Genomic DNA, 14,377 nt, shown 5'->3' with positions numbered 1-14,377 from the left:
CAGAACGATAGTTTGGGAGGAACCAATGTCACGATCTCATTAGAAGTCCCATTGTAATACAGAAACTTGTGTTGGTTCTCCTTTCAAAATATATAGAGAATTTGCTCCTTCTTATTACTTACATAGCTGCTAGTATGATTCAAACAGGGTTTTTTCTTGGTTGAATACATCAGATTCACTCTGGCCTGGGTTTCTGTTGTTCTTATGACAGTCTTTTCTACATGGGGAAGTCAAGGGAACTGGCAAGCAATGTTACACTGGATTATACCTAACAGACTGCCCTATCCTGGGTGTGTGTACATGAGCCCCTATCACAACCCAATGTTGAATTCCTGGGCACATGTGATGGTATTAGGCAGAGGGTCTGAGGAGAATATAACACTTAGATGAGATCTTGAAAGTAGGACCCACATAATGACAGTCAGAATATTTGCTTTCTCTTGGCCATGTAAAAGCATCAAAAAGAAGCAGCGCATCAGTAAGTCAGAAAGGAAGCCCCAAGCACTGCATAACCACACAGGCTACCTGTTTTGAAATTTTCATTTTATAAAAATACTTGAAAGTATGTTTCTACTAATTGAGCCATCTAATCTATGGTATTTTGTTATGACCTCCCAAGGACAATACATTTGCTCAACATGAAAGTGCACATCTTCCAATGGTCGTTCAACAAGATCCTTCATCTTCTTGATGGTTATCTCAAAGATTTCATCCTATGTTAGCTTTAGCCACTGTGATTCACTCACACTTATCTTCTTGCTTCTTCTCAAGTAAGCCATACTCCACTCTTCTTAAGTTGTCTCTCTTTCATATCCTTACACAAGCATTATTATTTCATCAAGATTTCCCTTGTCATCCTCTTACATAAAACTGAAAACACTTCTACAAAAACATTACTTTCTTTTCTTGTTTTTTCCTCTGTGAGTTATTAAATTCTAGTCATAACTATAAAAATAAGTGTGTACACATCTGCTTTTATCCCACTAATATGTATCCAATTAAAAACTGCTCTCTCCCACATTAACTACTAATAGTAACTTTCTTGTACCAAGTAGAATGGTGTTTATGATATAATAGGCACTCAATCAAATTCATGGATAAGTACTATTTCCATTTGAAAGAACAATGAGGAAAAGTTGATGGATAAATACATGGTTATGCTATTTTAGATGACAAAACATTCTCAACTCAAAGCTCAGCTTTTTAATAATCTCTCCATCAGAATATCATCATAAAAGCAAATGGTAATTACTCCTTCAGGAATGAACTCGCCCATTTGGGGATAACAATTAATTTATTAGTATAGTTCCTTAATTTAGGAAACATGGCAACAACTATAACTAAGCCATATTGCATCCTTTCTATTTTTATTTATGAAATTGGGATATTTATAGGGTATATTACTTATATTTTTGTTTAATAAGCTAAAAGTCATAATGACATTTACATTATGAGACAAAGAATTCCCTTTTCTTTCTTCCTGTTCTCCATGGGAAGGATGGTTAAAATGGAAAGAAGTTGGCATCCACACATTCAATTATAAGCCTTGATTTGTTGCCTACTTTAAACAAAGTATAGTTCTAGGCAAATGAACAATACACTAAAAAAAAGTCTGTCCTCATAAATACTTTATTCCAGGAGAAAGGGAAGGAAGAGATTAGATGCAATAAGTAAAATAAATAAATTATACACAAATAAAATACATGCTAGGTGAAGTTAGGATGTGTTAGTGAAAAGAGTAAAGAGTAGAAAGGAAATGGGAAGGGGTCACCACGGTTATATTTAAGCAGAGGATCAGATCTCATGGCAAGAGAAGGTACTTTAGCTGTGAACATATCTGCAAGACAGATTTTAAAATCCAAAAGAAGAACAAGGACAAAAACCTTTGGTTGGAGAAAAAACAAGGATAGAGTAGTAAAAACAGAGACAGTAAGCTACAAAGAAAGAGGAGATGAAGCTTGAGCATCAGGGAGGGACGAGAGTAAAGAGTCTATTCCAGGCCATAGGAGCCCTGGGTTCTACTCTTTGAGCAAGGCGAGTCATTAGGATGTTGATCAGTCAAGTGGCATTACCAGAAAACTCTAACACTCATTGTAGGAAGTCTGCACAGATGCTCTCTTGTTTAAGGTGGCAAAATAGCCCAGTTAGCCTATCATAGGTGGAAGGGGCATTTAATACTGCTAACCTACAAAACATGGGAACAGCAGCTGTTTGCTCTCATGATTACACGGCTGACCGGGCTGTGTCTCAAAGCTGCTTTCCAGACAGTCAAGAAATCAAATCAACTGGGTGGTAGTGCATGCCTTTAATATCATTGCTTGGGAGGCAGGGGCAGGCAGATTTCTGTGAGTTCAAGGCCAGCCTTGTCTACAGAGTGAGTTCCAGGTCAGGTTCCAAAGTTACACAGAGAAACCTTGTCTCAAAAAACAAACAATAACGACATCTCGGATTTTTAAGGAAATGGATGGAGCTAGAAAATATCATTTTGAGTGAGGTAACTAACACAGACACAGAAAGACAATTATCACATTTACTCTCTCATAGGTGATTTTTAAACATAAAGCAAAGAAAACCAGCCTACAAACTACAATCCCAGAGAACTTAGACAACAACGAGGACATTAAGAGGGACTTACATAGATCTAAACTACATGGAAAGTAGAAAAAGACAAGATCTCCTGAGTACATTGGGAGCATGAGGACCTTTGGGGAGGGTTGAAGGGGGGATGGGAGAGGAAGGGAGGGGAGCAAAGAAAAATGTAGAGCTCAATAAAAATCAATAAAAAAATCAAAATAAAACAAAAAGAATATCAAACAGGTTGGGGAAGTGGGAACAAAGTTACCTGTGTTGATCATCTGTGAAAGCAGAAGGAGAACAAGACTTTACCTTGGCTCAGGTTTCTTCCCTGTGTCTTTTGGTGCAAATGCCAGGTAGAAAGTAAAGTTAAACTTAAGAGCAAGTCTGAGATGTAAATCTACAAGTCATCAACATCAGCAGATCATATTTGGTGTGTAGAAGACTGGATGGGAGCACAAAAGATATTCCCCCGGTGTCAGTAATAAAGAAAAGAGATATCAAAACTGATTCCTGAAGCACATAAGCATTAAAGAACTAAAAAAAATTAAAGGGGAAAGGAGTAGAAAGAGAAAAGAATAAAGAAAAATGTGCTGTCCTAAAAGTGAGACAAAAATGAAAAAGTGAAGTTGCATCTCAAGGAGTTGGAAAGAACAATTGTGTCAGAATCCGATGAAGATAAAAACTGATGGTGGAATTTACAGTGTGGAAACATTAGTGAACTTGGGAAGTGTTAGCACAAGAGTGAGGGCAAAAACTGATGCAGAGAACATTCAAGAAAGACAAGAAAAAGAGAAACGGAGCCTGGGCTCATAGACAATCCTTTCAACGCAGTTTAGCTGTAAAATGAAAGAAAGAAATGGATCTGAGCCGGAGTAAGTGGACATGTAGTTAGTGGACTTGAGAAAACTGCAACATACTTTTAGTGCTGATAGATAAGGAACCAGGAAAGAGGGCCAGCTGAACTTTAGGAAGAACCAAAGAACTGATGTCTTTGAGCAGGTGTCTTTGAGAATACAGAATGATACAGATACACAAAAGGAGGGCCCATCTCTTCCAGACCAATGCTTGGTACTCTTGGTCATCAGGGTGGGAGAGTAGAGTATAAGGCAGAAGTCTCATGTAATAATCAAATGTGTAACCACTGGATAGTCATCTCCTAACCTAAGAGCCCAACAGCTCTGCTCAGATAAGTAAAACAATGTGTTGGAGGCCTTGTCATAGATACACCTTAAGTTAGACTCTGGTTGAATTAGTAAAAACATGCTTAGAAAAAAATCTCAATGTTGTGAATGTCTGAAATTCTTAAAACTAAGGAAGAAGTGGAGAAGATATCGAGCAAATATGTATATTCAGCAAAATAATGTTGAGAACTTTGAAAATCTAGACTTGTTGTGTTTAGTGGAAGATGTGCCAACTTGTTACCATTATGGAGAACAATGCTTATAGTAACTACTCAGTAAATGCCTGCTGAATTAATTAGTTAATCCAGTCCTACAGTTAGTTTGCATTGCATTAAATCCTCCTACTACTATTATGGTTTGCTTGTTTATAGTGTAACGGTCTTATGCATCATTCCCACCGAAATTCATTGATTTCTTTCATCTTCAGTATTTCATTTATTTTTTATTGGTGGCTAAATATCATAAATAGTGAATATCACATATAAGTTCTGTTTGTTAGTGTAGCCCTGAAAGTACAGCATGTAATAGCTACAAAATAGCTTAACAAGAGCAGTTAAACGGCCATATTATAGAATAATTAATGAAGGAATAAAATGCCTTGTTAAATTGTGCTAAAGTAACTGTTAAATGTTAGAATAACTGTGTCTGTTTTAATAGGATTTGGTGTGCTCTCACACAAATGGTTGTCAGAAAGGGGCTTATGAACCTATAAAACATTTCTTAATGAAAGAAGTTATAACTATCCTTTTGGTTTATAAGAAAAAAATCATTAGATCAAGGGCTTTTCCAAAATAAACTACCTTTATAAAATATAGACTATATTTCTTATTTTTAAAAGAGGGTGGCTGCTGGAAGAGTAAAAATCAAGGCTCTGTTATACCACAGTCCCTAAGAGGGCACTAATCACCATAGTGATTAGTGGGTGAGGGCACAACCCACAATAGATCCCACCCAGATAACAGAACTGAGCAGTTAATATACACCATCTATCCCAATGTAGAAAATCTATTGATTCCATCAGTGTAATGCATAGAGACTTAGGTATATGTAGAGCTCCTTTCCTACACAATTCTCAAAATAATCTCTCTTTCCCACCTTTAATTAAACTCCTATCTCTTTTGACAGAATTCTTTGAGAAACTGTGACTGAAGGAAGCTTTTTTAGAGTAAATTCATGTTTCACACAAAGAAGCCTAAGGTTTCATCTTAAAAAGCAATATTACATAAGGACTTCAACCAAATATACAGTCCTACTAATTATTTACTTTCTTAAAAGGTAAGGAAAGAAAAGTCATGCTTTAAAAAAAATCAAACATAAATCTTATTTAACTATTTGACTTATAGTTAGCGTGAAATGGTATTATAGTGTTTTAATATCAAATTAAACACAACTATATTCATCACTTACAAATGGCACATGAGGTAAAATGCTTGGTAGCCTGTACAACTAATGAAAATTTAATAACATATACTGTTAACATATTTCACATTATCTAAGTGTATATATGTGTTTCAGTATATCATGAAATATTTCATGAGGTTTTATTCCTTGCAAGAAACAAATCATTATTGAAGCACTCATCCACACTGTAATAAAAAAAGATATGTCAGGACTGGAGAGGTGACTCAGTGGGTAAAATAACGGCTGTTGTCAAACACCAAGATCTAAACAAGAAACCTAGAAGCCTTGAAAGCCAACTCTGGTAATGACTTTGTGCTCAGAGTGCTGGAGAGGTGGAGATACCTGGAGCTCACTGAATGGCCTAGCTGAACTGGTGAGCCTCAAGCTCCTGAGTGAACAAAACACTAGGGATGATATAAATTGATAAAAAGAAAGTTTTAATAGGAATTAACAATTACGTTAGCCCTGTGTCTTAAAATCAAAGTGCACAGTTACTGAGAAATAATATTTGAGCTTGATCTCTGTGTATTACCACAGTGTGCGTGCACACACACACACACACACACACACGCAAGCACACACATGCACACATACATACTCATACACATACATAGAAAAGCCAGATATGTCCGTTATTGCTTAAACAAAATCTATCATCCAGACCAACATCTTTTATTCCCAACTTCTAATATGAAAATTTATCCTTCTACTTATCTATTCCACTCTATAAAAATACAGACTCGTTCATGTGGTTCATAGAGTCCCAGGTATGCATGGGTTCCTGCCTTATGCAATCCTCAGGATGCGCTCTCCCCCTTCTTTCCTGCCACTCTTTTTGGGATTCAGGAAAAGATGAGGGTTCTCTGAAAGTACGTCTCATGTCTATACTGCAGAACTCACACTCCGTTTAATGTGGTATCCAACATTACCCTATAAGACTAAAGTATCTGGCTTTTATAGCTTGTGGGTGTCAAATTCATTCATCCCTGTAAATACTGTATTCTTTCCTCAACATACCCACAATCTCCTTGAGGACAGAAATTCCTGTGACATAACACCTGTGCCCCTTCTACGATCACAGTACTATGCCAGGCGGGTAATGAATTCCCCATAAAAGCAAACGCGCTGAGTCTTGAAAAGAAGCAATCAAGCAAACTCTTTTACAAAACATCGATTTACAAATTACAGTGCAGCAGGAAAAAGAAACTGAAAACTATCTGCCATAATTAATTGAAACCTAAAAGGGATGAGTAGCGAAGTGTTGTGTCCATCATTTTATCTGTCACCTCATTAACTTACAAACAGTTATAGTGAGAACACATGGGCAAGAGTTAGGTATGTTTTCACAATGATGCCCTTATGATTTCTCAAATTTGTTTCTTTGTAACTTTCCTTTCCACTTGTTCTACAATGGCCCTAAAAGTATTATTACTTTTAACTAGTAAGAAACTAACAAAAAAATAGCTAATCTGTTATTCCACTAAGTCAGAGAATCATCTTTATTAAAGTGACACATACTTTCGTAGATGAGTTGTCAAAATTTTTAAAATGGTTTTTAACAAAACTCTGAATTTGAATCCCTAACTCATTATTTATATATCTATGATCTATTCATATTATTTGCTTCCCAAATCCCTAGAATTCTTCATCTGGAAAATTAGAAAGTGGTGGATCCTACTTCAAAAGACTGTGGTGATGAATAAATGGGTAAAGATGTACAAAGTTGTAAGAATCACTTACATTTCATTAACAAACATGGTTGCCATTTTGCTTCTGTTAATGTGTTTTGTTTTTAATATGAAAGGTAACTCAATTTTATATATGTCTACAATGTGCTCTATAGAACATACAGCACAGTACTGCAAGCGCTCATGGAACTACGATGCTTTGACATAGAATGTCTTGTATTATCACAGCATACTCTATTGTATCGTTTAATACCAAGAAGTAGAAACTCTGCACATTATACAAATGGTTTTATTACCCAACTTAGAGGTCTTAAAATAAATCATACTGTGTACGCTTTCAGCTTATGTAGACTTAAAATGATAAAGAAATAGCTGTGTTGATCAAAGATAGGAAATTTGTCACCTAACCGAATAAGAATCACTAGAATTCCTCTCAAAAAAACTCTTGCCATAAGCTATGTGGCGTGGAAACTTAGCTATAAGCTAGCATGAGGCGAGCCACAGTCATTGAAGCTAAGCTGTTCATCACTATAAATAAAATGAAACTTAAGAGGAAAGTTCAGAAGTAATATATTCAGGGAAGTCAAACAGAGAAAAATGGCTTCTTATCAAAGAAGATCCAAACCTGCTGTGGTGACCTATGCCTGCATCCCTAGGGCTTGGGATATTGAGGAAGAGGATAGCTATGAGTTTGGGGACTACTCTCCTGGGGACATGGTGTGTTCTCGGTCTGCTTGGACGCTCAGAGAGCAGGGGGTGTGGCCTTCTGGTTCTGCATATTATATTTGTCCCCCTTACACCCATCCCAGAGTGCCCACCCCTTTACTCCTTCTCTTCCAGGCATGTTTGCCTCTTTGCCATTCTTCAAACACACCATGAAGATCTGTGTTCAAACTCCAGGCACTTTGATCTCTTTGGTAATAACTCACGCCCCATGCTTTCAACTGGGCTCACTTTTTTCATTTTCTTGAGTTGATATCTAAACTCTTCCAGATAAACACTTCCATGTTAAAAACTCTAATTAATGAACTAATTAATTAAAAAATGTTTCATCCTCTCACACACGCCACATCTAGCCCTCACATACTTCCTAGCCCGCTATTATAGTTACTTGTAAATATTGATTGATTGGTTAACTAAATCAGGTCTCACAACAGAGCCCAGCTGACCTCAAACTTGCCATCCTCCTCTTCAACCTGTTTAGTGGTAGGATCACTGCCACAACTATTTGAATAATGAACTCCAACTAATAAAACTGTACGTGTTACTAATTGGCTTACTGTCTGTTTTCACCTGGTAGAATGAAATCTCTAGGAAAAAAAGGATTTTTCCCTATTTTGGTCACGAAACTCTTTTCCTCATATTAAAAAAAAATGACATGGCAAACTCTTAATAAATGCTCGTAGAATGGATAGGGGAAGAAAAGAAGGGTAGAATGAGCCTTGGAAACAATTTTTGTTAAACCTGAAGGATCAAAGCCTTCTCGGTTTAAATCTAGACTAGATCTACAGGCATCATTAACAAAGGCTAAGCTCCTGAATATAAAGTTTATTTAAAGTGTAATTCATAATATATGATGGAAGGTGAGGATTTATCAAAAAATGATTCTGCAATTAGGGATTTTTATGCAAGGTATATTTAGAGAGCATACTTACAAATCCATTAGCATACACATCTATAGTCATATGGAATAAGTAGACCTTTACAAGAAATTTCAGAAAGCCCCCTGAGCTCTGGTAACTTCCCTAGATATAGAAAGAGGAGTGTGCTGGGGGAAGTCAAATCATACAATTATATACACCATAAGGTAGCTTAACAAGTCATAGTAACAGTGAATGAAGCTTTTCTTCCAGCAGATGAAAGCCTGCATGGTTCAATTGTGAGTGAAACAGAGGAACGGGAATGAATCCTGTTGCAAGCTGACAGTTACATGGAACCCCCTGAAGTTAGAAATTGAGTTCTTCTGCTAATTACTGGTGTGAAGGGGACAGGAAAAAAGATCCACATTTTACTTCTCTAGCTGAACATGCAACATAAGCACTTGTGAATTTTACATTCGGGTCAAGCTGGGAAGTTCCCAGGTACCTGGTATAAATAACAGCAGCGGCACCCAGGCAAATAAGGTCAGGCAGTCTTTTCGGCCTTGGGTGACCACCAGGGAGATTTCAATGAAATGGACTCTTAAAATGAAGTAGATTTAACAAGGAAGGGTACAGAGCCGATGTGAAATAAAATTTTGTTTATAAATGTTGGGTGAATATTTCCAAAAGACCTTACGGTTTTGGAATACAATTCATTAAAATGGAACGTCATGCCCATAGATGACAATGTCAGCTATTCTATCTACTTTCTCAATAACTCATTGTATGAACAATAAAGCTACACAGCGGGCAGGTACGTTAATAAAATAGGCCCAGTTCTCCAGCGAGGTGAACCTGTGGTTCAAACTAACATTTTTGATCAAATAAACACTTTATTCTTCCCAACCGAAAAAAATGCATCGTATGTGACTTCTGACAAAAGGAAAATACACTTAGGAAGAAAATTGACGAGAGAGGGGTGAGCAGGAAACAAAGGACTGTGGCGATGTCGCGTCTAAAACAACAACTCTGTAAAGGGAAAGTAACTTCTACATTTCCAACGCATATATGCGCCCTTTAGAATATCCTGGAATATTCGAGCTCACTTCCTGCCAAAAGCACAGCCTCATTCAAATTAGAATAATACATTAATGCAGTTATTCACAGGACCCACAATTACGGAACACATTCGCTCTGTAAAAGGAATACGTACAAGAACATTCCATTATTATAACAATTTCCATTATTACCAAGTTTCTCTTCTGTCACTTCTTTATTAGCTTAACTGTGTACTACAAATACAGTCTTACAAAATCATCTGGAGGAAAGTCAATCCATTAAGATCTGACATAGAGCAATTTGGAGAGAGTGCGGCTATCTATGTCAGGTCTGTGTGCAATATTGACTATTATGGAGAGTCAAAACGACTTGCCTGGCTCGATACTAAGAAACACCCTCAGTTCCCTTATATGGAAGATGCCCAAATTGCATCTATCTGTATGATCGTTGTAGTGATTAAGCTTGAATTTTGGCAAGCTACCTTCCACAGGATGTATTTAACAAACTGTAGCTATTTCGGTGATTTTTTGAGATTCCGACTCACATAATGCCTTCCTAATTCCCATGTGCACTTACTGGCAAGACTCCAGGACATTAATCATATTTTACCTCTTCAAAAGAAATTATTTTTGTGTTCCCCATCTCTAAAAATATAAACGATTGAATTCTTATGCTGCTGGATGCTTTAACTAATGATGAAGAAATTCCATCTTCCAGGAGTCCTTCCAATAAAATAACCAAGAAATCTTACCTAGTTTTGGCAAAGAATAGGGCACTTTAAAGTAGTCTTCATAAAATTCTATTAATCTCTTTGTAATGTGGAGAGCATAGTCCCCGGATCCTCTTCTGATAGCATCGGGTCTTGCATATAATCGGACCTAATTAAAAATATATATAAAAGTTACTTTAGCCTTTTGGTACTTGAGTTTTATTTTCTCTGCACATATGAATCTGCACAAATCACTTTTGATAGTAGAGAAATTAAAAAAGGTTCTTGTTTACATATCCAAACACACTGTGGAGAGAAAGCCAAATTTAAACAGATGAAGTAGCCAAGTTAAGCAAGTCACAATTTCCTCACTATCCAGGATGACATAGAGAGGATTTATACACCTTGTGTCAAAATAAATATTCTAAGTTATCACTTACATGTGCCTGCCAGAGATAGGAAGGCATGGTGGATTAGTATAATGGATCCTTTGCACAGCAAGAAGGAAAACTCGTGGTCTGTTAAGACATGCTGCATCAATCTTTGAAAGAATTACCAGATTGGAAAAGTGTGTGTGTGTGTGTGTGTGTGTGTGTGTGTACTTATATCTTACTTATGCTTCCTTTTTCTCATTTTTTGTTCTTTTGAAATCAACTGGTTATTCCAAATATACAGCATAAGAACGGAAAACTTTTCTTGTACATAAGCAACCACCGTTCTGAAAAGCTGTCTGCACCTGCACCTAGATTCAAAACTAGCTGATGCGATTCATAGTTTTAAGACTATCTAGGCATTTATTATTGATTCTTAAAACAAGCATCATAAATTATCTAGTCTGTGGCCAAAACAAAAAAAAAAAAGAGTCCCAGAGTGAGAAACATAAAACTGAACAAAGCTAACAATCGCACAGAAAAGGTTCAAATGAGGTTAGTTTTCATAAAGCTCCCCAGCATCTTTCCTTCCAAAGGCTAAATCTATTTCTCACAGATGTGGTCCCTAATCCTCACATCAATTCTGTGAATAAGAAGCATGCATTTCATTCGGAAGTAGAAAGGACGGCAGCAGGGGAGGTGAATTTTAGTGTTGCTCTGCCTCTAACCAAGCTGGGGGGACACTGAACAAATCATTGAACCTCTTTGGGTCTAATTTAGAAAGTGATGGTGCCGGCCACCAGCTACTTCCTGGTGTGCTTTTCAGTTCTAAAACACATCACTCCCAATTCCATTTTACAAATAAGGGAGTCTGTGTCCCTTTTAAATCACTACAAAAAGTAAGTGGTTTACTCAATATACCAAAGTGGATATTTGTTTTCAACATGAAAACAAAACAAAAAAAGCTGTATTCGGTTAAAGTGTAAAAATTGATTAGACAATTAATTCTTTCTTATTCCTGCCTAAGAGGGAAGAGAGATGTATAGTTAGAAAGTATAGGGTTGATACAAAGAAAATACATCCCGGCTTAATGTTAGAAAGACATGTTATTCAATAAGATATCTGCTAAATTCCATAACAGCTGTTTACCCAAACTGTAAACTACTTCCTCGCTGACAGCAAAATCAAATGAAAAATTTAATTGATCATCATAAACAGCCTTGACCTGAATGGTATAAAACCAAAAGCTATCAGGACAGACCATCTACAAACAGTGGCAGTAGAACCAGCCACTCTGAGAGGCAATAATTTTACCAAGCAATTCCTTAAATAAAGTTCTCAAAAAAAAAAAGTCTTCAAAGAGAATGAGTAAGCATTTGATTTAGAAATAAAGTCCCTTCCTCCTAAAGAGAATCAATGTCCTTATGACTTCGCAGAAGTTATGGTTGCTTATACAAGATTAAACCAAGCAACACTCCAGCATGGAATGTGAAGGGGTTCATGAGGAGCTATGGACAGATGGGTTGTTAAATTGAGAAAAAAAGAGGACATGAAGTTGCAGGGATATAGAAATGGGGTTAGGTCATGGGGAATTTCAGGAAGGAGTTTGGGTGAATACAATCAAAATATGTTATAAGGAACTCCCAAAAACTACTAGGCAACAATAAATTTGAAAACTAAGTAAATAAATGCATCCTAACTTTAAAGGCACACATGGGCAGAGATGCAAGGGAGACAGGATAAGAAGCTAAAAGGGAAGCAAGGAAAGAGGTGGGCACTGAACACACCCAATGAGGAAGAAGATGCAGCCTGCGCACTGGCCACGACCACCAGAGACCACTGGTAATCAAATAGCCTGCAATAATTCAACTACAGATCTGTTTATTTGGTACTTTTTAAGCACCAGATCTAAGATCGAGCATTTTTCATTTCATACTTTAGAACACATGCTGTCTACCTTCCCAGAGCCATAAAATATAAGATAAAAAGCAATGCATGTGTAATGACCATCCTCAAAGAACTTCTCAGGAATTTGGTGAGGTGAATGACAGCTAGTGATATGTGCTGTATGAACAATAAACTGCGAACAGCGGAGGGACCCCGAGGAAAGATGAGGTTTTCAGAAGGTCCCTGGCACGTAAGTGGTAAATTGATACCAGCGCAACTGCAATGTGACATAACAGGGGTCACTGACTTAACATTTAGGCAGCACAGCTGATTTGGGTAGGAACACAATCATGCCTGTCAATCAACTTTTCCAGTTACTCGAGCATTCTGTAGAGTCAAGCAAGAAAAACACAATTAAATCAATCTGGTTGTCAAGATTTGATGGCAATAATCCGCCTTGAATGAGATGACAAAACGGACACATGCTTAACACAATGTCTTCATTTTCTAGTTCAGACATGTATTGCATGCCTGCTGTGTGTCAGACATTGTACAAGGGAATAGAAAGAGAACAATAAAACCCCTACTACAAAATGAACAAGACATTTATACTTACTGCTCTTAAGAGGTTCACAGTGTGTGGAAAACAAACAAATAAATCACCCACAAAAATACCACCCAAGAAACAGAGCCCTGCACATTCTGCCTTTCCACCCCACAGATACACAAAGCTAACTCCTCTGTATCTTCTCCCTTCATCTTTTCAAAGACATCATTCCCAAATACCCCTTTTATTTCCATATCATCAACTTTTGCTTGCACAGTGCAAACAAAATACTCTGTAGTCTTTCTCATGATATTTGTGGCTGTTATTTGTTTGGCTTTATTGTTTTTCAGACAAGGACTCTATTTGAGAAAGGCAGGCTCTAGCGCCTGGTCTCTCCTGCCCAAGTCTCCGAAGTGGTGGGATCGAATATATGTGCCACCATGCTTACTTGCTTGGTTTTGAATTTTGGATATATCTTCCAGATAGAATTCTCATAGAAAGGATAGGTGAGTTAACACCCAAGTCATAACACTTTCAAGAATAAGGAGCACACCGCTGCCCAAGATACAATGGGTTTAAGCAAGGCATTCGCTTTCTACATTCCCTGTTTCTTTTCTTCCTCACACACGGGGGAAAAAAACAGTTTTTGTCCATGTTTTTTTCTAATCTAGAACTAATCTCAATAAGATCAGTAATAACACATGGTGGCATGTCGAACCTCCAACACAGTGCTCCAACCCACCAGCAGGATTCAGGTTTAACTGATTATTTAATGTCAAACAGTTTCTTCCTATGGACCAGTAACTTCTCAGTGTGGAAGGGTTCCTTCTTGGAACCACAGAGCTCTTTTCTTCTCCGTTTACACTCAGTCTTTCAATTATAACATTTTGCTGTGTGGTTTTAAGTATGACTTCCAAATCGATGACTTCCAGAATCATTAACCAGCTATCCATCTGACGTCTCCACTTGGAATCTCAGACTTCAGATTCTCTAAGGAAACTCCTGCTGATCCAAGCCCACGGGTGCTTCTCCCAAAACCTTCCTCATCTCGGCTAATCGCACTTCTACCCAGCTGCCTGGCATGTAGGGTCATCCTCGTTTTCCCCTCTCGCTCACCTCCCAGCACACCCTCTTGCCCCTGACTTAAAAGGATGCGCAGAACCCAGCTGTTCTCGCCACTCCACTGCTACCACACTGGTCCCAGTTATTTCTTTCTTCTCGCTCTCCACACAATAATCAAAATCTCTTGGATAATCAAATCATGTTATCCATCTGCCTTTCACCAACTTTCCATCTTATTCACGGTAATCCCAATGGGTCGGTTTTTCCTTTGTTTGCTTTGTTTTGTTTTGTTTTGTTTTGCTTTTTTAAGATCTA

The 14,377-nt window shown here is 37.4% G+C and overlaps 1 protein-coding gene across 3 annotated transcripts in view; it reads right to left on the bottom strand.

Annotated features, from left to right (window-relative positions):
- Positions 1-14,377, bottom strand: part of Trhde (thyrotropin releasing hormone degrading enzyme) — a 361,503-nt gene that overhangs the window by 247,638 nt on the left and 99,488 nt on the right. For all 3 annotated transcript variants that reach the window (XR_012908617.1, XM_075954299.1, XM_075954300.1), the window contains exon 3: positions 10,238-10,364. Coding sequence is in view for 2 of the 3 variants with exons in the window: in XM_075954299.1 (XP_075810414.1) it covers positions 10,238-10,364 (127 nt within the window). In the remaining variant the exon portion in view is untranslated. The remainder of the gene's footprint in view (positions 1-10,237; positions 10,365-14,377) is intronic.

The sequence above is a fragment of the Microtus pennsylvanicus genome, chromosome 20 (assembly GCF_037038515.1).
Source record: "Microtus pennsylvanicus isolate mMicPen1 chromosome 20, mMicPen1.hap1, whole genome shotgun sequence".
NCBI classification, from domain to species: domain Eukaryota; kingdom Metazoa; phylum Chordata; class Mammalia; order Rodentia; family Cricetidae; genus Microtus; species Microtus pennsylvanicus.
The sequence above is the reverse complement of the archived record's forward strand: the minus strand, read 5'-3'. Positions and strand labels throughout refer to the sequence as shown.